Raw genomic sequence first — 25,000 nt, forward strand, 5'->3', positions numbered from 1 at the left:
TTCGGCCTCCTCTTCCCTTTGTAGAGTGACTGTAATATGTGACATCCTGGCTTTCTCTTCTCCGTTAGCAAGCGAGCGCGTAGCACACACTCTTCAGGATTTCTGTTGATGAATGTATCAGAAACGCTGAACGATAAAGGTCAGAAATGTAAATGTTGTTACGTGAATAATTACACATAAAGTGTAAAAATAAGGATGACTGATAATCTACACCTTTAAAATTTATGTTGTTATTCTGAAAATTAGAGGTGTGCATCTTTGACTAAAGCTACTTCTGATCACTGATGAGGTCAGAGATGAAATGACCTCTTCGTCCTTGCTGACCAGGATCAGCTGACTGTCAGTCAGGATGCAGAACTTCCTCTCCCAGCTTCCAGAGTTGCTGTATGACCTTTGACCACAGGAGAAGTGATAAGCTGGAGGACCGTGGACATCTGAAACACACACAGGAGCCTTGTTAGAGCTTACCTGAGCCCCACCTTACTCCTGACAGGTGTATGGCAGGTGTAGTCCCACCTTACTCCTGACAGATGTAGCCCCACCTTACTCCTGACAGGTGTATGGCAGGTGTAGCCCCACCTTACCCCTGACAGGTGTATGGCAGGTGTAGTCCCACCTTACCCCTGACAGGTGTATGGCAGGTGTAGCCCCACCTTACCCCTGACAGGTGTATGGCAGGTGTAGTCCCACCTTACCCCTGACAGGTGTATGGCAGGTGTAGCCCCACCTTACTCCTGACAGGGTATGGCAGGTGTAGTCCCACCTTACCCCTGACAGGTGTATGGCAGGTGTAGCCCCACCTTACCCCTGACAGGTGTATGGCAGGTGTAGCCCCACCTTACTCCTGGCAGGTGTAGCCCCACCTTACTCCTGACAGGTGTAGCCCCACCTTACTCCTGACAGGTGTATGGCAGGTGTAGCCCCACCTTACCCCTGACAGGTGTATGGCAGGTGTAGCCCCACCTTACCCCTGACAGGTGTAACTGTGATGAGGAGGAGAATGTGGGTTGATGAAGATGATGGAGGCATTTCATGTTCAATTTTCTACTTTTTAGAGTTTTCTACAGCAAACAACTTATTTATCAATTATCTTAATTCATCTTATCAATCGTTACACTAACGGAGAGAATCATTGTAAATGATATAAATAAAAGAAAGACTAAAGCAATCAGTCATTAGAATAACTGATATTTAGACGCCACCCAGTCTGAGTGACACCAGCTATAAATAGCCGAGAGGGAGGGGCACACCATTCTGGTGTCAGGGGTCAGGGGTCAGGGGTCGGCCCAGTGATCCTGGGGGAAACCCCGCAGTACTCTGAGTACTCTCCCATCTGTAACTTAAGTGCACCTGTCTGTGCATCCACGAGCCCGTGGCGTCGCGGACTGGCGTGATGGTGAGGGAAACGCTAATGAGAGCGCAACATTCGTTAGCAGGAGACAGGGCGATGCGAGTAGAAAGAGAGCGAGCGTCGCTGCACATTAGCTTGGTCTTCAGTAGCGCCTGTCTTTAGCACGACAGCCTGGGCCTCAATTTCTCCGAGCAGAGGTCTCCAGCAGCCTGCAGGCTATTTTAGTCCACAGAAGCTCCACACTTGCTTTGTTCCAGAGGGGAAATCCTGCCTCACCACACACCATCACGCTGACAACAGCCGGCCCTCAGAGGAACTTTCCATTTCCTCCTGTGATCAGCGTCCGCTGTCCCACCCACCAGCCCTGCTCCAACAAGACACCCCCTTTCAAAGGGGGACGCCCTACAAGGGCATATGAACTGGAAACTAACTCAAGGTTGATAAAACTGTATGTATAATGCTATAAACAGTATCAGGTAATCATGACGAAGGTCAAAGGTCAAGGATCTGAGAGAAGAGGAAATATTTACAGGAGAAAGTTTCATACTCATCAGAAGGATGGAAGACGTCAGGGCGAAGACAGACATGACAACATAGCTGCTGCAACAGCTAGCGCTAATGCAACCGTTGACGGGACTAGTGTGCACGTACCAACCGCACCCTGGTGACGGCCGCAGCCACGTGGAGCGCCACCTGCTCACCAGGACCTGTCAGCAGGAAGTGACCGGTTGTGACCGGTTATGTTCATACTCTGAACCTTCTCGTCTCCTTGATTTCTCATGGTGCGGTGGTCCTGAAGGCACCATCGGCACAACGGCAGACCGGGTGGCCCATAAGAGCCGATGACCTCACCACCAGAGAATGACCTCACCACCAGCTGATGACCTCACCACCAGAGAATGACCTCACCACCAGCCGATGACCTCACCACCAGCTGATGACCTCACCAGCAGCCGATGACCTCACCACCAGAGAATGACCTCACCACCAGAGAATGACCTCACCACCAGCCGATGACCTCAGCACCAGCCGATGACCTCAGCACCAGCCAATGACCTCACCACCAGAGAATGACCTCACCACCAGAGAATGACCTCACCACCAGCCGATGACCTCAGCACCAGCCGATGACCTCAGCACCAGCCGATGACCTCAGCACCAGCCGATGACCTCACCACCAGCCGATGACCTCACCACCAGCCGATGACCTCACCACCAGAGAATGACCTCACCACCAGCCGATGACCTCACCACCAGCCGATGACCTCACCACCAGCCGATGACCTCACCACCAGAGAATGACCTCACCACCAGCCGATGACCTCAGCACCAGCCGATGACCTCAGCACCAGCCGATGACCTCACCACCAGAGAATGACCTCAGCACCAGCCGATGACCTCAGCACCAGCCGATGACCTCACCACCAGAGAATGACCTCACCACCAGCGATGACCTCACCACCAGCCGATGACCTCACCACCAGCCGATGACCTCACCACCAGCTGATGACCTCACCACCAGAGAATGACCTCACCACCAGAGAATGACCTCACCACCAGAGAATGACCTCATCACCAACCCATGACCTCACCACCAGAGAATGACCTCACCACCAGCCGATGACCTCACCACCAGCTGATGACCTCATCACCAACCCATGACCTCACCACCAGAGAATGACCTCACCACCAGCCGATGACCTCACCACCAGCTGATGACCTCACCACCAGAGAATGACCTCACCACCAGAGAATGACCTCACCACCAGCCGATGACCTCACCACCAGCTGATGACCTCATCACCAACCCATGACCTCACCACCAGAGAATGACCTCACCACCAGAGATGACCTCACCACCAGCCGATGACCTCACCACCAGCTGATGACCTCACCACCAGAGAATGACCTCACCACCAGAGAATGACCTCATCACCAACCCATGACCTCACCACCAGAGAATGACCTCACCACCAGCCGATGACCTCACCACCAGCTGATGACCTCACCACCAGAGAATGACCTCACCACCAGAGATGACCTCACCACCAGCCGATGACCTCACCACCAGCTGATGACCTCATCACCAGCCCATGACCTCACCACCAGAGAATGACCTCACCACCAGCTGATGACCTCACCACCAGAGAATGACCTCACCACCAGCTGATGACCTCACCACCAGCTGATGACCTCACCACCAGCTGATGACCTCACCACCAGCTGATGACCTCACCACCAGCCCATGACAACAATAATCAACCTACTAACTTCTAATTTTGAGCCAGTTCAGGAGAACGCTGCAGCTGCTCCGTTGCTAACACATCTGGTTAACCCTAACCCTAACCCCTCTATGTTCATCAGGTATCACTCACTTCATAGCTGGGCACGGGCCTGCTGACCTCTGACCTGAACCTAATAGCTTATTCAAACTGAATTGTAATAGCAGCCTAGACATGGAGGAATAACTATATAATAACTATAGTGTATAGACACAAAGAGCAGCAGGTGTATTTACAAAGTATAGAAATAGAATAAATATAATACAAATAAGATTAAAACGTAGGCATAGAGAGAAAAATGAGAATAAATTATAAGCATATTTACATAAATATAGAATAATATAGAAATAAGAAAGATAAACATTAAACAATTATTGTGGCTGAATGGTTTGGACCTGAGCTGATGCATAAGTCATTAAGGCTGTGGCAAGGACAACTGGAAAGGGGAAACACCGTGCACTTTCCCACCATGCAAGAGCAAAAGCCTGATGTTATGACTGAATATGCTGGTGAATGTGCAAAACTCCTTCAGGCATTTGATGAGAGGTTTCATGATGTGAAAAACATACAAAGGGAACTAGACATGTTTGCTACGCCATTTAATGTGCAACCATCCGATGTGCCAGACAAATTCCAAATGGAAATAATTGAGCTGCAAAACAACAAAGCTAAGCTAGCTAAGCTAGCGAACTCAAAGCTAAGTACAACAACCTCTCTCTTCTGGACTTTTACAAACTGTACGTTAGTGCTGAGGATTTTCCCATCTTGAGGAGACGTGCCCTGAAGTTTGCATCTCTGTTTGGGACAACGTACGGCTGTGAACAGTTCTTTTCAAAACTGACACTTGCAAAGACTCGCTTCCGCTCAAGACTGACTGACCCAAACTTGGAAAACCAGCTTCCAGTGGCATCATCATCACTGCCAGCTGACATTAGTTGCCTCTCCAAAGAGAAGCAGTTCCACCCATCGCATTAGGTGTAGAAATGCAGCATTCTATTTTTTTGGTGATTTTATATGCATGTGTGCTAAATAAATAATTCAAATTCAAATGCAGCAATCATGAGACTTAGTAACACAGTGGTTATAGACTTTTTTTCGTCTTTTTTTGCATCCCTAGGTATGTGTTCATAATAGTATGGCCCTCGGAGGACTTTATAAAAAGTGAAATGGCCCTCGATATGAAAAGGGTTCCCCACCCCTGGTTTAGACGTTAAAGACACACTTGGGTAGTTATGGATGGTTTAGACGTTAAAGACACACTTGGGTAGTTATGGATGGTTAGACGTTAAGACACACTTGGGTAGTTATGGATGGTTTAGACATTAAAGACACACTTGGGTAGTTATGGATGGGTTAGACGTTAAAGACACACTTGGGTAGTTATGGATGGTTTAGACGTTAAAGACACACTTGGGTAGTTATGGATGGTTTAGACGTTAAAGACACACTTGGGTAGTTATGGATGGTTTAGACGTTAAAGACACACTTGGGTAGTTATGGATGGGTTAGACGTTAAAGACACACTTGGGTAGTTATGGATGGTTTAGACGTTAAAGACACACTTGGGTAGTTATGGATGGTTTAGACGTTAAAGACACACTTGGGTAGTTATGGATGGTTTAGACGTTAAAGACACACTTGGGTAGTTATGGATGGTTTAGACGTTAAAGACACACTTGGGTAGTTATGGATGGTTTAGACGTTAAAGACACACTTGGGTAGTTATGGATGGTTTAGACGTTAAAGACACACTTGGTAGTTATGGATGGTTTAAACGTTAAAGACACACTTGGGTAGTTATGGATGGGTTAGACGTTAAAGACACACTTGGGTAGTTATGGATGGTTTAGACGTTAAAGACACACTTGGGTAGTTATGGATGGGTTAGATGTTATGGATGGGTTAGATCGTACTTGTAGCATATCTCCGCCCCCCGTGTTTTTCCTCTCAGCGGATCGCTGGTCTGTGATCCACCGGACAGGAAGGGATCTACTTAAACCACCTTCACAACTGCGCCACAGACATTAGCGTCAGTCACTCAGCGCGAGTCGCTCGTTCACAGACTTTCCGGAGTAATTTTTTGGGATGAGTACTTTTCGGTACTCTACCCGCCTCTCGTCAAACGGAACCACGTGGGTCACTCTTGTTGCTGGCCTATGACGTCAGAGCCACGTCATGAACTCCCCGCCCATCTCGTAACACGGGACAGTTCCGCAATTCTATAAAATTCTGAACGTATCGTCTAAATGCTTCATTTGGACCTTTTCAGTCGCGCTAAAACAACCCGTTCATGATTAAGTTCGGGTTTTCAACCCTTTCCAAACAATGTTGACCAAAAAGCGACCCTGCACCAACTCATCAGAAGTTCTGAAGTTCTAAAGTTTGGGGGGGGGGATAAAGTCACCAACGCAACTGACGGAGACATCAAACTGTCCAGGAAGAGGACGTGGGGCCGCCACGACCTCGCCATTAACCTGGACCCGGACCGGGACCGGGACCTGGACCGGGACCGGGACCAGGACCGGGACCGGGACCAGGACTCTGGGAGCACCGAGTCATGCTCGGGGGTCTATGCGGCCCACCTGCCTGGTCTTACCGTAAACTCGGAGCCAGCCCTGCTGCTGGGTCACGGCGTCCACCAAGAGCTGCTCCACCAGGGGACCCAGGAGGTTCCGTCCGCCGTGAACTGAGTCCACGTCGCCAGACACCGAGTCCGAGTCCATGTTCGGTTCAGGTGGAACGTGTTGTGTCGAGGGGAAGTTCTCTGGAGGGTGTCGGCGTCGGTTGTCCCGGTCACCGAAGTGGTGAAAGTTCGGTTTTAATCCGCCTCCTGGGGCACTTGGCCGCCTTTCACTTGGCTAATTTAGCAGTTAGCTGAGCAGCCGGCGTCGGTCCGGCAGCCCGGCTCTCCCTCCCGCATGGTTCCGCTCTCTGGTGTTTGCCCGCCGGCCAAACTTCCGCAGAAACTCCGTCTCCTGCGTCCCGGTGCTGCGGGGCGGTGCGGGGCGCTGCGGGGGTCTGCGGGGGTCTGGAAGTGACCGGACTCCCGGCGTGGTCACAGTTTGACCGGCTGCCAACGTGCGCGCTGCCTTCCTGCTGAGCCGGGAGCGAGCCCCGTGGGTCAGGCGCGCACCCGCGGGGTTAGGGCACGCGTCTGGTTGGAGAAATATAAAGTATTTTTAGCTTCTAGTGCAATAAAACGTTTTTATCTCAGGGCCTCTGGAGATGAGAACTCCCTTTCAGTCACATATATTTTTAATGTGACAGCAGAAAGAAAAGCTGGACTAGAAATGTCCCACATATTCTAAAATGTGACAAATTAAGGCTCGAAGCTTAATGTGTGTGAAAGGTCTATTACTCTGTAATAAACATGTTATTTTGCCTTTACAGGCTTGTCTAAATTGGACAACAGTTGGTTGCACTTCCTGTCTACACGGTAGGAGACAGATTATGAAGTAATCATCAGATCTCTGTCCAGAAGAGTCCTCGGAACCGCTCAGATCTGGGCTGAACCCTCAGAGTTCCCGGCCTCTGGTCGAGGACCCGAGTCTGGAGGAGGGACCACGGGGGGGATTTATATTATGAAACAGTTCAAACTGGTCTTCTGTCAGTTCCACTGAATCCAAATGTTTAAGTGTTTCTTAGAGACCGGGTTAGGGACCGATCTCCATAACTCGAATAAGGTCCGATTATTATTTTGTGTCTTTTTTAAAGTTTCAAAGGTGGTGTTCATAATTCATGATGAAAAGTTCCAAAAAAACTCCCAATAAAGGGTTCGCACCAGCCTTTGTTTCTCTAATCTGTGCAGAGAAGAATGAAACGACTCTGGTTCTGATTAAACGAGCTCATCTGGATCCAAACGCTCTCCAACACAGCTGAGCCCCCGAGCCTTGGGCGGCGGGTCGGGTCTGGGGCGGCGGGTCTGGGGCGGCGGGTCGGGTCTGGGGCGGCGGGTCTGGGGCGGCGGCTCTGGGTCGGGCCTGGCATCACTGAAACGTCACACGTCCACTTCTGGAGTAAAGTTTTATTATTCAAATGTTACGTTTGGCTGTACAGGCACTTCAGGGTCAACAAGGCATCGGGTCGGGACCGCCAGCGTGAGGATGGCGTGGTCCCAGCACAACTTCAAATACTGTTGGTGTGATGAAAGGTCAGAGCTCCTGAGGTCACAGGTCACATGACGACCACCCAGATGGTTGCTCTGATTTTCAAACGAGCCCGTTTCAGTACCAACGAGTGAGATATAGCACGGACAGCGATTACAACCAAACTGAATAATTAAAGGCACAAAACACTAAAATAGTTACTAATGCAGCAACATGTGACTTAAAACATTCCAATTGATTAAAACAAAAAGAAAAAGTTAATCAATGTGCGAGAAATCAACAAAAGTGTAGTGTTGGCTTTGCTGCGAGCCGTTTCCGAGCAAGCACATGATAATATACCACAGACGTTACCATAGCGATACACAAATAGATATTTAACTGGAGGTTTCAGTTGATTGGTTCTGACAGAACGTAACGTGGCTGTCTGCGTGTTTCTTCAGCCGGTCCTGAATCATTTTCAGATATTTACACACATAAATTTCTCACTACGTCTCAATAAAAAACATTCTCACAAAAATAGAACATTTGAAATAATTATTAGCACCAGTGTATCAGATCAAATGTACAAAGTTGCATAGTGTCAGATGGATCATGTGACGGAGGCCAGCAGCAAACGTTAGTGGCCCTGAACGCATCACCAGGAGCCGCTGGGTCCAAAACACGTGCGCACTCACGTGCACAACGAAACTGAAGTGGGTGGAGCTTAAACAACCGAAGCGTGAATACTGCGGACGTACGAATGGAATGCTGAAAACTGCGATGAAGGTTCCTTCAGTGTGGCGTGTGAACACGGCTGAGCGGCGTGGAGGGTCCGGATGCTGTCCCCTCCCCGGTCACCATGGTAACTAGATGATGTGAGCGCGGTGAGGAGCAAACGGTGCAGTCACATTGGGATCGTGGTTCTAATTTATTTATCGGCACGGCTTCTTTCGGCGGATCGGCGAGCGCCCACAACGGCGCCGCAGCGCCGAACCAAACCAACGCTGCCCCCTGCTGGTTACAAACATGAAATATTGGCTTCAAATAGAAAAGGAGAATCCAAAAACAAAGCGTTAAAAACCTTTTGATAAAAGTTTGACATGTTTGAGGGAGTGTTAGCTGTGAAGGCGGGGTTTAGCTGTGGGGTGGAGCTAAGGCCTCTCGAGAGACGGCGTGTTGAAGCAGCCTTCGGGTAAAGTGTTTTTGATGTCGTTGAGGTTGGCGATGTCGGCGTGGATCTCCCGAATCTGCCGATCGTAGTCATTGATCATGTCTTCCTGTGTCCGTGCCATGTCGTTCAGCTCCGCCAGCTTCCTGTCCAGATCGCTGTCGGACATCTTGCCTTTGGCGTTCTTCAGGGACTCGTCGATCTCGTTGAGTTTGCTCAGATCCACTCTGTCGATGTTTCCTGAGGAGGAGGAACCAACAATGTCAACAACTGTTGCGGCGGCCGCTGCATCAGCCGAGCCCTCACTACGACGTCGTTCTTACCCAGCTGATCCAGCAGGGCGGTGATGGTGTTCAGGACCATCTTGACGGCCCCTTTAGCCTTGCGGGCGTTGTCCTCGGCCTCCTTGGCGTTGTCAGATGCCTGAAGCACAACAAATATTTGCATCTCTGTAAAAACAGCAAAGAGCTGGAGGCCGTAGCTCAGGCGGCGGCGCGGCCCGTACCATGGAGGCCATCATCATATCGCGGTCCGCCTCGGCCGCCTTCTTTGCCAGTTCCTGTTCAGCAGAGCCCAGCTGGTCCATCATGTCATCCACCTCGCTGTCCAACGCGCTCGTGTCCTCGAACGCCTTCTCGGCCTCCTCCTTGGTCTTGGTGGAAGCCTACGAGAAGAAGCCAGAGTCAGAGTGGGTAGAGGCAGTCAGAAAGTGGCGGCGCCCCCTGCTGTCCTGCTTCTGTGCCCTGATGGGTTTCACTGGTCTCATCTGTCTCCCTGTCCTGTGCCTGCAGGTCAGCTTCAGAAGCGTCTCGTATCAGCTTCTTTATCTACCCAGGAAGGTCAAAGGTAGCCACACATAGCCTTTGTTTGAAGTGGTTGCCAAGGCGATCCCTGTATTGCCCACACCTGTACCGTGTCTGAATACCCAGTGTTTGTACTCAATAATTAACCCTTAAACTTGAAAGGTTTCCTGCTGAACAGCAGGGGGCGCCGCCACTGCAGCTGCAGCATAACCGTGTTCATTTGAACCTTCTGAACGTTGCTGGCAATACGCTCCGCCTCCTCGGCCTTAGTTTTGGCCTCTCGGGCGTCTGCGGCGGCGTTGCCGAGCGCCGCCTCCGCCTGCCTGGTCTTCTGGTTGGCGGCCATGATGGTGGCGTTGATGAAGGGAATCTTCTTCATGGCCTCCTCAGCAGCCGTCTTGTTGTCATTGACCCGTTTGTCAAAGTCTGACATGACAAACAGAAAAAGTCATTTTGGACTCTTCAACTGAAAAGAATCTGAACTTGTGAACAAGCGGAAGAGGAAACCCGTTCGTGACCCAAACTGGGGTCGTTCACTGGGTGTCTGGACAGGTGGGACAGCAGGTACCTCGCAGGTCCTCCAGGATGCTCTCCGCCTCCCTGAAGGTGGACTGGCCTTTCTTGGCCGCCTCCTCTGCCAGAGCTTTGGCAGCATCAGCTCGAGCCAAAAGCTGATCTGCCGTCTGTTGGACAGGAGGAAGCGTCAGCCCCCACCTGAAGCCTGAAGCCTGAGGCCTGAAGCCTGAAGCCTGAAGCCTGAAGCCTGAAGCCTGAGGCCTGAAGCCTGAAGCCTGAAGCCTGAGGCCTGAGGCCTGAAGCCTGAGGCCTGAAGCCTGAAGCCTGAGGCCTGAAGCCTGAGCCTGAAGCCTGAAGCCTGAAGCCTGAGGCCTGAAGCCTGAAGCCTGAAGCCTGAAGCCTGAGGCCTGAAGCCTGAAGCCTGAAGCCTGAAGCCTGAGGCCTGAGGCCTGAAGCCTGAAGCCTGAGGCCTGAGGCCTGAAGCCTGAGGCCTGAAGCCTGAAGCCTGAAGCCTGAAGCCTGAAGCCTGAGGCCTGAAGCCTGAAGCCTGAAGCCTGAAGCCTGAGGCCTGAAGCCTGAAGCCTGAAGCCTGAGGCCTGAGGCCTGAAGCCTGAGGCCTGAAGCCTGAAGCCTGAGGCCTGAGGCCTGAAGCCTGAAGCCTGAAGCCAGCGGCAGGTCTCTGTTAGCTTACCTGCTGCTCACTTTTGCCTTTTTCCAATAATTTGCGGACTTCCTGCTCTTTGGCTTTCAGGTCGTCTCTTAAGACGTTGTACTCCTTCTCGGTCTTATCGATCAGTTTGTCCAGGTCCGCTGCCTCCTTCTTGATCTTATTGGCTTCAGCCTGGAACCACACCTGCCAGTTAGTCGTCACCTGTGTAAAAGCACCTGTGTATAAAAACGTCCTGTCGGAAGTCACCTCCAGAGCGTCTGTGCTGAAGGGAGGCAGGCTGGTCAGATTGGCAAAGATCTTCAGCGCTCTGTCTCCGGCTTCCTCGGCCTCGGCCTGAACTTTGCTGGCCTGTTTCTCCAGGTTCTTGGCCACATCTTTGGCCTCGTTGTACCTGAAGACATGAACCAGAACAATAGCAGAGGTGCACAGCACCGCCCGTCTCCCGCTGGGCGCCTCCGCAACACCTACTTCCTGTTGAGCTCGTCAATCTCCTGACTGGTCTTGGATTCTCCATCGAGAGTCTTCAGCAGCAGGTGGTACGCTTTGGTCGATGTGTCATTGGCATCTTTGGCAATTTTCTCAATCTGCTCGGCTTCCATCTTGTGCCTGGAAAGAAGAGGAGTTTCCCACAGTGTCAGAATCAGCGCCTGCCAGGAAGTCCTGGAAGAGCGACCACTTACCTGTCTGCTAGCGCCCGCGCTTCCTCGGCCAACAGTGTCATGTTATTGGGGTCTCCCACGCTGCTCGGGGGCTTGATGTCCTGCAGGTTATTGGTTCTGTGAGTTCACCTCTGTAGACGGTTGCCGTCACAACAGATCCCCGACTCACCACTTTGCTGACAGCATCCCTGGCTTTGTCCAGCTCCCTCTGGGCTCGCTCGATCAGGCTCTTGGCGTCCTGGACTCTGGTCTGGGCTCGGCCGGCCTGATCGCTGGTGTTGTCCACAGTGTTTCGGATGTTCTGTAGGCGGTTCCACTGGGTGGTTAGGGTGTTGTTGATGGTGTTCAGGTGCTCCAACAGAGCTCGGTCCACATCTGCAGGGTTTAAAAAGTCTGATGTTGGTTCCGACCGCACGCCGACATGGACTTTGTCTCACCTTTGCTGGTCTGAGCCTCCTCCAGGAGCTCCATGATGGCCTTTTCTGCCTCTTTGAGGCGGTCCTCGAAGGCCTTGTCGCTGATCGTTTCCTGTCCTGAGCTGAGGTTGTCAATGAGGGTTTGCAGCTCGTGAAGCTTCTGCCTCTGCTGGTTCACCTGAAGAGTGAAACGCTCCGTTAGCGCCTCAGCTGGACCCAAGGCTCCAGGCTCAATCCCTGCGTCCTCACCTTGTCTCTGACCAGGCTGTAGCAGGACGGACACTGTTGGCATCCCGGAGCCGACCGGTTGTAGAAGAAGTTCTCCTCACACATGTCGCAGCGAGTGCCAACAAAACCAGGCCGACACTCGCAGCGGCCATCTTCTTTACACTGGCCCAACATGGAGCCTTCCGGGTCACAGTCACAAGCTGCAGGGGACACAGACGTCACACAGCTGCCACACAGACGTCACACAGCTGCCACACAGCTGCCACACAGCTGCCACACAGACGTCACACAGCTGTCACACAGCTGCCACACAGCTGCCACACAGCTGCCACACAGCTGCCACACAGACGTCACACAGACGTCACACAGCTGCCACACAGCTGCCACACAGACGTCACACAGCTGCCACACAGACGTCACACAGCTGCCACACAGACGTCACACAGCTGCCACACAGCTGCCACACAGACGTCACACAGCTGCCACACAGCTGCCACACAGACGTCACACAGCTGCCACACAGCTGCCACACAGACGTCACACAACTGCCACACAGACGTCACACAGCTGCCCACAGCTGCCACACAGACGTCACACAACTGCCACACAGACGTCACACAGCTGCCACACAGACGTCACACAGCTGCCACACAGACGTCACACAGACGTCACACAGCTGCCACACTAACCCAACCCTAACTCCAACCCTAACTCCAACCCTAACCCTAACCCTAACCCTAACCCAACCCTAACCCAACCCTAACCCAACCCTATAACCCTAACCCAACCCTAACTCCAACCCTACCCTAACCCAACCCTAACCCTAACCCTAACCCTAACTCAACTCCACCCTAACCCTAACCCTAACCCAACCCTAACCCAACCCTAACCCAACCCAACCCAACCCTAACCCTAACCCTAACTCCAACCCTAACCCAACCCTATAACCCTAACCCAACCCTAACTCCAACCCTAACCCTAACTCAACCCTATAACCCAACCCAACCCTAACTCCACCCTAACCCTAACCCAACCCTAACCCAACCCTATAACCCTAACCCAACCCTAACTCCAAAACTAACCCTAACCCAACCCTATACCCTAACCCTAACCCAACCCTAACCCAACCCTATAACCCTAACCCAACCCTAACCCAACCTATAACCCTAACCCACCCTAACCCTAACCCAGTGCTTCTCAAATAGTGGGGCGCGCCCCCCTGGTGCGATGCCAGGGGGGCGCGCGTGACCCCGGAGAACATGTTTTTTTTTTGCCGTACTAGAATAAAGTGTAATTGCACATCCACTACAGTAGTTGGCAGTGGCGCTCTCATTGTCAGAGTGTGCGCAGGGAGTATTCGCTCTATGGTGGAGAGTTTTTTACACCGAGCATTTGCGCGCACACACCACAGAGCAAGAGATAAGAAGTTGGAGACAGATTAACTGTTGGAGATAGGAAGGAACAAACCATCAAGAGACAGAATGAAAAAATACTTAACAGTGATGAAAAGAAAGGCGGAGAGAGACGGAGATAATGAGACATACGAAAGTCTCCCGAAAGCTCAGACGAGGAAATATGACGAAGCCTTTATAGCGCTTGGCTTCACTGCGACTACGGTGGGAGAAGAGGAAAGACCGGTGTGTTTACTGTGTCTAAAAATGTTGGCAGGACAGCATGGAGCCAAATAAATGAAGGCGTCACTTAAACATTACAAACCAGCACCCCAGCACGCTGATAACCCTAACCCTGGTTAACCCTAACCCTGGTTAACCCTAGCACTAACCCTAACCCTGGTTAACCCTAACCCTAACCCTGGTTAACCCTAACACTAACCCTGGTTAACCCTAACCCTGGTTAACCCTAGCACTAACCCTAACCCTGGTTAACCCTAGCACTAACCCTAACCCTGGTTAACCCTAGCACTAACCCTAACCCTCACTTAAAGACATTACACCCCAGGCACGCTGATAACCCTAACCCTGGTTAACCCTAACCCTGGTTAACCCTAACCCTGGTTAACCCTAGCACTAACCCTAACCCTGGTTAACCCTAGCACTAACCCTAACCCTGGTTAACCCTAGCACTAACCCTAACCCTCACTTAAAGACATTACACCCCAGTCACGCTGATCAGCCGCTTGAGTTTTTTCAGCAAAAACGTGCTGAATATTGTCAACAATCTTGCCGCTTTGTGAATGCTACTTCAGTAAACCAGCGAGCACAGTCATATAAGGTAGCGTACCAAATAAAGCCCACACCATAGCAGAGGAGCTGATACTGCCTGCAGCATTAGACATGGTCTGGATGAAGCAAGTGCTGCAAAGATAAAAACGATCCCTCTGTCCAATGACACTGTCGCCATCGTATAAATGACATTGCTGACGATCTTAAAGAACAGCTGGTAGATGAGCTCAAAGACAAACGTTTTGCCTTACAATTTGATGAAGCAACTGACAGCAACAACGACTGTTTGTTCATTGCTTATGTACGTTTTGGCATGACAAACTCTCTGTGTGAGGATCTACTTTTTTGTAAATATGTCAGAGACAGAGCCACAGCTGAAGAGCTATTCAAAATGCTGGACTGCTTCCTGACTAAGAATGGGCTAAAGTGGGAGAACTGCATTGGTGTTTGGAGTGATGGTGCACAGACCATGGCAGGGATGAGAAAAGGACTTCGGGCACTCATCAAAAAGGCCTCGCCTAATGCTGAGTGGACACACTGTGTTATACACAGAGAAGCACTGGCATCAAGACACCTTTCCTCTGAATTAAGTGAGGTTATGACTGACATTGTAAGTATAGTCAATTTTATAAAGAGCAGAGCACTAAAAACAAGAGTCTTCTCTGCTATCTGTGAGGAGATGGGAGCTGAACATCAAGCTGTGCTGTTTCACAGTGAAGCAAGGTGGCTGTCACGAGGAAAAGTCTTGTCCCGAGTTTTTGAGCTCAGAGAGCAGATAAGAATGTTTTTGGAGCAGGAGCACAAGTCCGAAGTCGCAGAAAAATTTAGTGAAGAGAACTTTCTGGCGAAACTGGCCTACCTGAGCGACATATTTGGAAAGCTAAACGAACTAAATCTACAGCTTCAAGGGAAAGATAAACACCTCCCTCAGGTCACAGACAAGATCAGCTCTTTCACCCGAAAGCTTGCAATGTGGGGCAGGCGACTTGATGAAGGAAATGCTGATTCATTTGAGAACCTGCATGAATTTGTTGATACTACTGGCTATGATGCCACTTCAGTGATTCCACATATTAAGCAGCACATTTCATCACTGATGGGATTCTTTAAAAAGTACTTCCCTGAAGACAGTTCCCAGTATGACTGGGTGAGAGATCCTTTCAATGCACAAGCTCCAACTGGTTTCAGCTCTGCAGAGGAGGACCAGTTCACTGACATGACGTCTGACTCCACATTGAGACTGAGGTTCACATCACAGACACTGGGTGAATTCTGGCTGTGTGTAGAGAGGCAGTACCCGCTCTTAGGGCAGAGGGCTATGGGCATCCTCCTTCCTTTTGCTACATCTTATCTTTGTGAGACTGGCTTCTCTGCTGTTGCTGCACTGAAGACCAAGCACAGGTCCCAGCGAAACATTGAGCAGGAGCTGAGAGTTGCAGTATCAAACCCCGCTTCGAAAAGCTGTGCACTGCAAAACGTGCTCATTGTAGCCATTAATCCTGACTTCCTCATTTTCATTAAAAAAAAATCAGTACAAATTGTTTCATTGAGTTAATGTTCAGTATCTAATGGTTCAATTAGTCAGTCAAAAATGTTTATAGTTTAAATAAGAATTTAATTTTATTTTGAATTTCAGGTTAATTGATGCACTTTATATCGTTTCTGTTAGACTAAAAAACAATGTTAATAAAGCTATTCTTTGTTGTACGTTGGCCTATATTTCTTTCTTTTTCTTTTTTTTGTTTTCTTTAATGTTAATAAGGATACAATGTTATGCAGAGGTGTACTTATAACAATTTCCTAGACAAATGATACTAATGATAGCAGCACGCGGAGAGTGGGGGGGCGCAAAATGTTTTCTTCTTCCTAGGGGGGGCGCAACAGAAATTAATTGAGAAGCACTGCTCTAACCCAACCCTGACCCAATCCTGACCCAACCCTAACCCAACCCTAACCCAACCCTAACCCAACCCTAACTAAACCCTAACCCTAACCCAACCCTGACCCAACCCTGACCCAACCCTAACCCAACCCTAACCCAACCCTAACCCAACCCTGGCCCAACCCTGACCCAACCCTGACCCAACCCTGACCCAACCCTAACCAACCCTAACTAAACCCTAACCCTAACCCAACCCTGACCCAACCCTAACTAAACCCTAACCCTAACCCTAACCCTGACCCTAACCCAACCCTGGCCCAACCCTGACCCTAACCCTAACCCAACCCTAACCAACCCTAACCCAACCCTAACCCAACCCTAACCCTGACCCTAACCCAACCTAACCCTGACCCTAACCCAACCTAACCCTGACCCTAACCCAACCCTGGCCCAACCCTAACCCAACCCTAACCCTGGCCCAGCTGCACGGTGACGGCGGCCTTACGTTTGCATCCAGAGGAGCTGAATCCGAAGAAGTCGCGTTCGCAGCGTTCACAGCGGAGGCCGGTGACGCCAGGCTGACACTCGCACTGTCCCGTGATGATGTCACACTGGCCATTGGTGGAGCCGATGGGGTCACAGTTACACCTGGAGAAGACGACCAGAGTTTAGAGACGGGCGGGACGAAGCACAGGTCCAAGAAGAGGAGCCTGCTGCTCACCGTGCACAGCCACTCCCGCTCCGTAGATTGAAGAAGCCGGGCTGACAGGCGCCGCAGTCCCGCCCTGCGACGTTGGGGTGACAGGGACACTGGCCGGTGACCTGGAGACAGGTGGACTGGCCTCCCACTGTTCCCAGTGGGGAACAGGAGCAAGCTGTGAAGAAAAGAACCAGTCAGCGGTGCCGCCAACACTCGGGCCAGTGGCTGACTTCAGCGCCGCCGCCTCCTCTTACGTTTGCATTTGTCGGCCGGGCTGCTGGCGAGGGCGTTTCCATAGAAACCGTCCTTGCAGCGGTCGCAGAAGAAGCCGTCTGTGTTGTGGATGCACTTCAGACATTCTCCGGTTTCACGGTCACAGTTCCCGACCGCATTTGGGTCAAAATTATCGCTGCACTTGCAAGCGCGACAAGTTCGGCCCGGTCCGCTCCGACCCAGAGGGTCTCCGAAGAAGCCGTCGTCACAGAGTTCACAGCGTTTACCTGCCAGGACACCAACAATCAGGAGGACTTGTCCAAGAGACAGTGTTCCCCTGGGACCCCCCTGCAGGACCAGAGTCCCCCTGGGACTGAACCTACCCGTGGTTCCTGCCGGACAGTTGGTGCACACCACCTCTCTGCTCCTCAGGATCACAGCACAGGTCGCTCCAGCTGGGCAGGGACACGGCTGACAGTCAGCCGGCGTCCCGCGACTGGCGTCGCCATAGAAACCGTCTTTGCAGCGTTCACAGCTCAGGCCAGCTGTGTTGTCCTGACAGTCGCACGCTCCTGGACAAATGGCGAGCAAACAGTCAGCAGCCAGGCATCCAAGTCAGAAAAGGGGTGCGCTCACCTGTATCGGGTCCACAGGTGTCGCTGTGGCCGTTACAGCTGCAGGGCTCGCAGGCGCTGAAGGCGCCCAGGTGTGGCCGCGAGCGCCGGTACCCAGGAGTGCACCGCTCGCAGTGCTGACCCTGGTAACCTTGAGGACAGGTGCACTTCTCCACCCAGCGGGCTGGAAGTCCCGAACCCTGCCTGGCCGTCACCAGGGAGACGTCGTCAAGGTAACCGGCACCTGCAGAGGCAAAAGAGCAGAGCTGCTGCGTGTTGCTGCTGTGGTGTGGAAGCGTCCCGTGACGTTAACGATGTCATTTCCTGTCACTCACTTCTCTCACTGTAGGTGCCGCGAATCTTGATGGCCGTCAGATTATGGAGAAGCTTCTGGAAGTCAGCGGGGCTGATGGTTGGTCTCCAGGGGTAGTCGGTGCTGTCGTGGAGCCTGAGCCACAACGAGAACAGGTTGATCTACGTTAAGATCTGCAGTAGCTTCGGAACACGGACAACACAGGGCGGCGTTCTAAGCTTAAGGAGCTTTTTGTTAGAGGAAGCATCAGGCGCTGTGGGCTGGTGTGTTGGTGACCCAAGCCAGAAAATCCACTGCAACACACCTGAACACATATGTCTGCATGTTCTCATTGGGGTAGGCGTTGCCCTGGGCAATGAGGGGGACCGCTACCCTCATGCCAGCCCCCTCCAGGACCAGGTCCTCAGCTGAGAGCCGCGTGTCTCGCCGGTCCACCCGGAAACTTAGACTCAGATTCTGTCCATAGCTCAGCATTTGGTTCCCCAAGAACTTGTCTGTGAGACAATCAAACACCATTCAGATCATTCTTATGGGTCAGTGTGTGTGTGTGTGTGTGTGTGGTGTGTGTGTGTGTGTGTGTGTGTGTGTGTGTGTGTGTGTGTGCGCGCGCAAACCTGGAGCAAGGAAGTACAAGGGAAAGTAGTCCTCGGAGAGGAGCGACACTTCCTGTTTACTGGGGGACCACTGGACTGAGACACTGGAACCATCACGCTGCTGAGCAGTCCAGTGCTCATCATCTGAAACACACACACACACACACACACATTAGAGGCCTTTACCCAACTCTGTGTGCTCCGCGTTCCCTCTGAAGGTTCAGTAACCTCGCTGGAAGGACGAGGTGATGGTGTGCACGCTGAAACCCTCCGCGCTCTCACACACGGACGAATGCTGGAAGCAGAAGCAGGCGGTGCAGCCCAGGGGGTTCTGATGGTCCAGGTTGAAGTAGCCCAGTTTACACCTGAACAACACGGGTAGATCCAACATGAGGAAATCCACCTTGACCTGGTTGTGTGTGTGTGTGTGTGTGTGTCAGGAGACACACCTGTCACAGTTGAAACCCTCCACGTTGTCTTTGCAGCGACATTGTCCCGTGGTGACGTCACACTCCTGAGTGCTGCCTGAGGGCGAGCACGCGCAGGGCCTGTTGGGGGGGGGTCATTATGTTGCGTCACCAGCAGGGGGTGCTGTGGTCGGTTGTAGCGCGTGGCGTGGGCGTCCTACCTGCAGCCGGCCTGAGTCAGGCTGTGGAAGCCTGGCTGGCAGCGGTCACACTTGTCTCCGGTCACTCCTGGCTTACACGTGCACACGCCTCTGTTGTCACACTGCAGGGACTCCGAGCCTGAACACACACACATTCGTACCTTTATCTTTGTGAGGCACTCATGAACGTAATGAAACACAGAGTGGTGGTGTTTGGGGGGCCATCTCGGCGGTCAGGTGGGGGGGGGACGCACCCACAGCGCTGCAGCCACAGGGCAGACAGCCGCTCCCATCGAGGGCGCCGTGGTAGTTGTCAAGGCAGCGTTCGCAGTTGGGACCGTCTGTGTTGTCAGCGCAGTTCCTGCAGTGACCCCCGTGACCGGTGGCCCGGTACAGCTCGCCATCAAAGTAACACTCGCTGCTCTTGCCGTTACAGTCGCAGGCTGAGGAGGGCGAGACAGACGGGCACGTTTACATCAGCTCACGCTAGGGTCAGGGTCAGGGTCAGGGTCAGGGTAGGGTAGGGTAGGTTAGGGTTAGGGTCAGGGTTAGGGTCAGGTCAGGGTTAGGGTAGGGTAGGGTAGGGTAGGGTAGGGTAGGGTAGGGTAGGTTAGGTTAGGTTAGGGTAGGGTTAGGGTAGGTTAGGGTTAGGGTTAGGGTTAGGGTTCAGGGTCGGGTAGGTTAGGGTTAGGGTAGGGTCAGGGTTAGGGTTAGGGTAGGGTAGGTTAGGTTAGGGTAGGGTCAGGGTCAGGGTCAGGGTTAGGGTAGGGTAGGGTAGGGTAGGTTAGGGTAGGGTAGGGTTAGGGTTAGGGTTAGGGTCAGGGTCAGGGTTAGGGTTAGGGTTAGGGTTAGGGTAGGGTAGGGTAGGTTAGGGTCAGGGTCAGGGTTAGGGTAGGGTAGGGTAGGGTAGGTTAGGGTAAGGGTAGGGTAGGGTTAGGGTTAGGGTTAGGGTTAGGGTCAGGGTCAGGGTCAGGGTCAGGGTTAGGGTTAGGGTAGGGTAGGGTAGGTTAGGTTAGGTTAGGTTAGGGTTGGGGTCAGGGCTAGGGTCAGGGCTAGGGTCAGGGCTAGGGTTAGGTCTAGGGTTAACCCCTAACCCTAACCCTGCTGACAGGATCCTTCCTTATAATCTGAGATTCGGGCGGTTGGACTCACGCAGACACTCGTTGGCGCTCTCTGCCGTGGCCCTTCGCCACGGCCGCTGGTTGTAGAAGGCTTTGCAGACGCCGCAGTCGTCGCCCTCCGTGTTGTGTTTGCAGTTACACACCAGCCGTCCTTCTGCGTTCCTCACACACTCGCTGGCGTGGCCGTTACACTTGCACCTGTGCACAGAGCGCTCCGTTACCTCCTTCGCCTCCATAATACGCCTGCCCCCCCCCCCGCCCCCCAGGGATCCCAAAGTCTTCAGGTTCTGCCAGGCGGCGGCGCTCAAAGCGCGGCAGCGTTTGGGACAGGAAGTCGGGCAACGAGGAAATGAAACAATGAAAACATCTTTTTGGCGGGTTAGACTCACCTGTACCGAGCGGCGCTGCACAGGTGACAGAGCAACAGAATAATGAGCCTTCAGCTTTTGAGTGGAAACGATGGAATTATGAAAAAAGACAAATGTGAACAGAAACCAGAACGTTTTCAATCATCTCAAACTGAGCCGAGCCAAACTGAGCCGAGCCAAACTGAGCCGAGCCAAACTGGGCCGAGCCAAACTGGGCCGAGCCGAGCACACAGAACCCAGCCGGCTGCCATCTGCTCCTGGACCGGAGGCCTGGCCTGGCCTGGCCTGGCCTGGCCTGGCCTGGCCTGGTCTGGTGCCCGGGGCAGCGCCACACACAAACATGAATGATGGTTTTCTCATCCAGAACTTTCTCTTCACGAACACTTGAAGCGGATCAGCTGTTCTGGGATTCTTAGATTGTGAAATTTTCCAGCTGTTTGTGTTTTTGGCCCCCACTTCCTGTCCCTCACAGGCGGCGCCGAGCGCTGCGACGCGCTCTGGAGCTGCGCCCAGTCTCTGCCCCCATTTTGGACAGGAGGCAGCGCTAATGCGTCCTGGGGGAGCGGGGGGGTGACGTCTGCTCAGGTTGAGATGGTTTCCAGCAGATGGACTCGGAGCTCAGACAGTTGTGAGGGGAGGCGAGCGCGTCCCTGTGGAGGAAGCTCTGAAATAACTTCCTACCAACAGGCCTGGACACGAGCTGCGGCTCCTTTTTTGTCTCCGCTGTTTCTTGGCAGACAAATGTGGAAAAAGTGACAATGAGCAGGAAAAATATCACCAGCGCCGTCGACGTGATCTGCTGCAACATGGAAACAAACGACTTTCCACAAAACCAAAGATCATTTAGAAACTTGGAGTAAAACATCAGCATGAGGCTAGCTTTAGCTTCAGCTGAGGCCGTTAGCTTGATCTTTGAGGACAAATCCAAACATTGGCCTCTTTTCTACACTCTCAAATACAAGTACGACTTCTTCCCTAACCCTAACCCTGTCCGTGTTGTCTAATCTGGGGAATTCTTGGTGAGGCCCGTGACCTTTGACCCCCTTCAGAGGGCAGTATCGATATGACAGCGTGGCCTTGGGAACACTTTGGAAAACCTGGTTTTCTGCACTGACGCTCCGGCACACAGCAAACTAAAGGCAGGAAGTCGGCGGAGCCGTCAGCAGCGCAGCAGCACAACACGTTTATCGGAGCTGCGCAATTATTAAAGATCTTCCGTGGACGTGGAATTACGGGTGTGATGCTAATCTCCTGCGACCTGTGCTCCGCTCTGAGTCACCAGGGTGGGAGCCTAACCCTCCCTAACCCTAACCCTCCCTAACCCTAACCCTAACCAACCCTAACCCTCCCTAACCCTCCCTAACCCTAACCAACCCTAACCCTAACCCTCTCTAACCAACCCTAACCCTAACCAACCCTAACCCTAACCAACCCTAACCCTCTCTAACCCTAACCCTAACCCTAACCCTCCCTAACCCTAACCCTCTCTAACCCTAACCCTCCCTAACCCTCTCTAACCCTAACCCTCCCTAACCCTAACCCTCCCTAAACCTAACCCTCTCTACCCTAACCCTCCCTAACCCTCTCTAACCCTAACCCTCCCTACCCTAACCCTCCCTAACCCTAACCCTCCCTAACCCTCCCTAACCCTCACCCTCTCTAACCCTAACCCTCCCTAACCCTAACCCTCTCTAACCCTAACCCTCCCTAACCCTAACCAACCCTAACCCTAACCCTCCCTAACCCTAACCCTCCCTAACCCTAACCTAACCCTCCCTGGACAAACACTGGTGGGGTTTGTGCAGCAGAAACAGGTGATTCACATCCCAACTCCCTTAACCCCGTCGTCCTGACTGACTGCTGGAGAATGTGTGGAATCTGGGATGGAAACGTGCTCCGGAGCAGGTTCAGGTGCAGCAGGAAAGCTGTAAAAGCCTAAAGATTAACGAAGGGGTCAATCATTAAGTCCTTACCTTCCCCCAACAGCAAAGTCGGAGACGGCGTAGTAGTAGGACTTCAGCACCTTGGGGTCGTTGAAAACCTCGTCCCCGAACGTGTTGAGCCTGTTCAGGGTCACTCTGATGTCCGTGGCCGTCACCCAGTCCTGCAGGAGACACAACAGGACTGATGTTTACAGATGGAGGGGACCGCCCGCTCACGTGCACAGCCCGCTCACGTGCACAGCCCGCTCACGTGCACAGCCGCTCACGTGCACGCTTCTGCCACCTGTGCAGCAGCTTCTTTTACTGTGGAATTCCCAAAAGGTGTTAAACTGGGTGAAGAGGGTTCAGCGATGCCCCGTCACCACGGCAACAGCACACGGGAACATGTGAGACGGGCTGATGATGGGAAACCACAGACACACAGAACCAGCAGAGACACACCTGCTGGACCAGGTGACATGTCCAGCCTCCAGAAGGACAAACGTGTTCTGCAGATCAACATCAGTGGAGACAAAGAACTCCAAACCATCATTCCTGCACGGTTGGCGTCCAGCAGGACGTCCTGACATGACCTGGGAGCAGAGATGGTGACTGGTGACCCCCTCAGAGTCCAGGGGACACGTCCAGAGTCTGGGGGACACGTCCAGAAACCCAGAGACCGGGGGACACGTCCAGAGACCCAGAGTCCGGGACTCTCGGGAAGACAGGCATAAAGACACATGAGCCATGTCAATCGGATGTTTTCTGGACATCTTCAGGCCCAGTTAAGAGGACATAATCTTGTCCATCCCTCTCTGGTCCTGCATGGACTCTCTGGTCCTGTGGACATCTCCAGGGAGGGTTGGCGTGGACGTGATGTGGTCCTGCTGGAAGTTTGGCAGATTGGACAGAGGAATGTTGCTGCAGCTGCTGGAGCCCATCACATGGTTTCATCATGAGTCAGAAGAACACGAGCTGTTGTTCCAGCAGCTGCAGCTTTTCCCAACATCTGGACAAGGAGGTTCCTCCACCCGTCCAGGGAGGAGGAACCTGTTGGCCATTAATCAGCCCTGAGGTTCCTCCGTGAGTTCTCCCCTGACAAACTTCTGGAGGAAGCAGCTAACATCACCCGCCGTGCACAGTGATGGGCGTTAAGCAGGATGGACACGGCGTCCCCCCCTGGACACGGCGTCCCCCCCTGGACATGGCGTTCCCCCCTGGACACGGCATTCCCCCCTGGACACGGCGTCCCCCCATGGAAACGGCGTCCCCCCCTTGGATACGGCGTCCCCCCTGGACACGGCGTCCCCCCCGGACACGGCGTCCCCCCCTGGACACGGCGTCCCCCCCTGGACATGGCGTTCCCCCCTGGACACGGCATTCCCCCCTGGACACGGCGTCCCCCCATGGACACGGCGTCCCCCCCTGGATACGCGGCGTCCCCCCCGGACACGGCGTCCCCCCCGGACACGGCGTCCCCCCTGGACACGGCGTCCCCCCCGACACGGCGTCCCCCCCTGGACACGGCGTCCCCCATAGTTCTCAGCAGCCTCCCCATCTCCCTTCATGGACCACAGCTCCGGGCTGGGAAGCGTTACCTGTTACCTGACACCTGAGGGGGGGCCGCGGTCCAGCTGCTGCTTATTTCCTGCTCGGCGGCGGCGGCGGCAGCTGGACCGGATGAGCGAGCGGCGGCGGCCTGGCACCAACACTGGCGCTCTGATATAAATAGCTGTGTGTCGCCGGGTCAAATAAGGAAGTGTTGAGTGGCGCAACCAAGCTAAATGTGTTTATTTACAGAGCTGTGGCGCCAGGAGAACCCGCTGCTACAGTTCTGAGCAAAGTGGGCGCTAACATGCCATGACATCATCGATGACGCCATCACAGAAGCGTGCACGTGCACGGACGCTAACCCTTCAGGTATCTGCTGAGCTTGTTTAGCGCCTCACTGGTCTGTTTGTAGCATCACACGTCTCTCCGTGTGAGGGTCCATTTGACTTTAGAAGGTAATTGCTAACGTTAGCACATTGTCACATGAGTTAGCATTCGTGACCAAGTGACCTGTTGGCTCACCTGGAGGACGGGGCTGTTGTCGAAGTTGTAGGCGCTGGGGCGGCCCTCCAGCGTGGAGAAGGCCACGTTGCCACCGGTGAGCGGCGAGATGTCGCTGAAGTCGTCAGTGCAGGCGGCCTGCTGCTCATCCTCACCTGTGCGGATGAAGCCCCGGTTCACCTTCTGGTACGTCTTCTCACAGGAGCCGCTGTAGTACTGGTAGGGCACCCAGGGGCCGTCCTGGCTGCTCCTCT

General features: G+C 53.0%; 2 protein-coding genes across 2 annotated transcripts in view; both read right to left on the minus strand.

Moving 5' to 3' along the window:
- Positions 1-6,753, minus strand: part of rasal2 (RAS protein activator like 2) — a 20,298-nt gene extending 13,545 nt beyond the window's left edge. Inside the window, 2 exon segments of the mRNA XM_057056241.1 lie at positions 307-434; positions 6,230-6,753. Of these exon segments, the coding sequence (XP_056912221.1) occupies positions 307-434; positions 6,230-6,356 (255 nt within the window). The 5' untranslated portion in view covers positions 6,357-6,753.
- An 889-nt stretch (positions 6,754-7,642) lies between these two features.
- lamc1 (laminin, gamma 1) overlaps positions 7,643-25,000 on the minus strand; it is a 29,578-nt gene continuing 12,220 nt past the window's right edge. The window contains exons 2-28 of the mRNA XM_057055819.1: positions 24,768-25,000; positions 22,746-22,876; positions 20,436-20,602; positions 19,538-19,726; positions 19,305-19,422; positions 19,126-19,224; positions 18,905-19,041; positions 18,698-18,820; positions 18,388-18,577; positions 18,106-18,218; positions 17,793-18,014; positions 17,540-17,728; positions 17,198-17,443; positions 16,965-17,118; positions 16,749-16,891; positions 12,200-12,378; positions 11,972-12,128; positions 11,704-11,909; positions 11,556-11,635; positions 11,344-11,481; positions 11,122-11,266; positions 10,897-11,046; positions 10,258-10,372; positions 9,916-10,115; positions 9,392-9,550; positions 9,210-9,309; positions 7,643-9,126 (exon numbers count right to left, since the gene is read on the minus strand). The exon at positions 24,768-25,000 is cut by the window's right edge and continues 72 nt beyond it. Of these exons, the coding sequence (XP_056911799.1) occupies positions 8,870-9,126; positions 9,210-9,309; positions 9,392-9,550; positions 9,916-10,115; positions 10,258-10,372; positions 10,897-11,046; positions 11,122-11,266; positions 11,344-11,481; positions 11,556-11,635; positions 11,704-11,909; positions 11,972-12,128; positions 12,200-12,378; positions 16,749-16,891; positions 16,965-17,118; positions 17,198-17,443; positions 17,540-17,728; positions 17,793-18,014; positions 18,106-18,218; positions 18,388-18,577; positions 18,698-18,820; positions 18,905-19,041; positions 19,126-19,224; positions 19,305-19,422; positions 19,538-19,726; positions 20,436-20,602; positions 22,746-22,876; positions 24,768-25,000 (4,340 nt within the window). The 3' untranslated portion in view covers positions 7,643-8,869. The remainder of the gene's footprint in view (positions 9,127-9,209; positions 9,310-9,391; positions 9,551-9,915; positions 10,116-10,257; positions 10,373-10,896; positions 11,047-11,121; positions 11,267-11,343; positions 11,482-11,555; positions 11,636-11,703; positions 11,910-11,971; positions 12,129-12,199; positions 12,379-16,748; positions 16,892-16,964; positions 17,119-17,197; positions 17,444-17,539; positions 17,729-17,792; positions 18,015-18,105; positions 18,219-18,387; positions 18,578-18,697; positions 18,821-18,904; positions 19,042-19,125; positions 19,225-19,304; positions 19,423-19,537; positions 19,727-20,435; positions 20,603-22,745; positions 22,877-24,767) is intronic.

This window comes from Takifugu flavidus, chromosome 15 (assembly GCF_003711565.1).
Source record: "Takifugu flavidus isolate HTHZ2018 chromosome 15, ASM371156v2, whole genome shotgun sequence".
Taxonomy (NCBI): domain Eukaryota; kingdom Metazoa; phylum Chordata; class Actinopteri; order Tetraodontiformes; family Tetraodontidae; genus Takifugu; species Takifugu flavidus.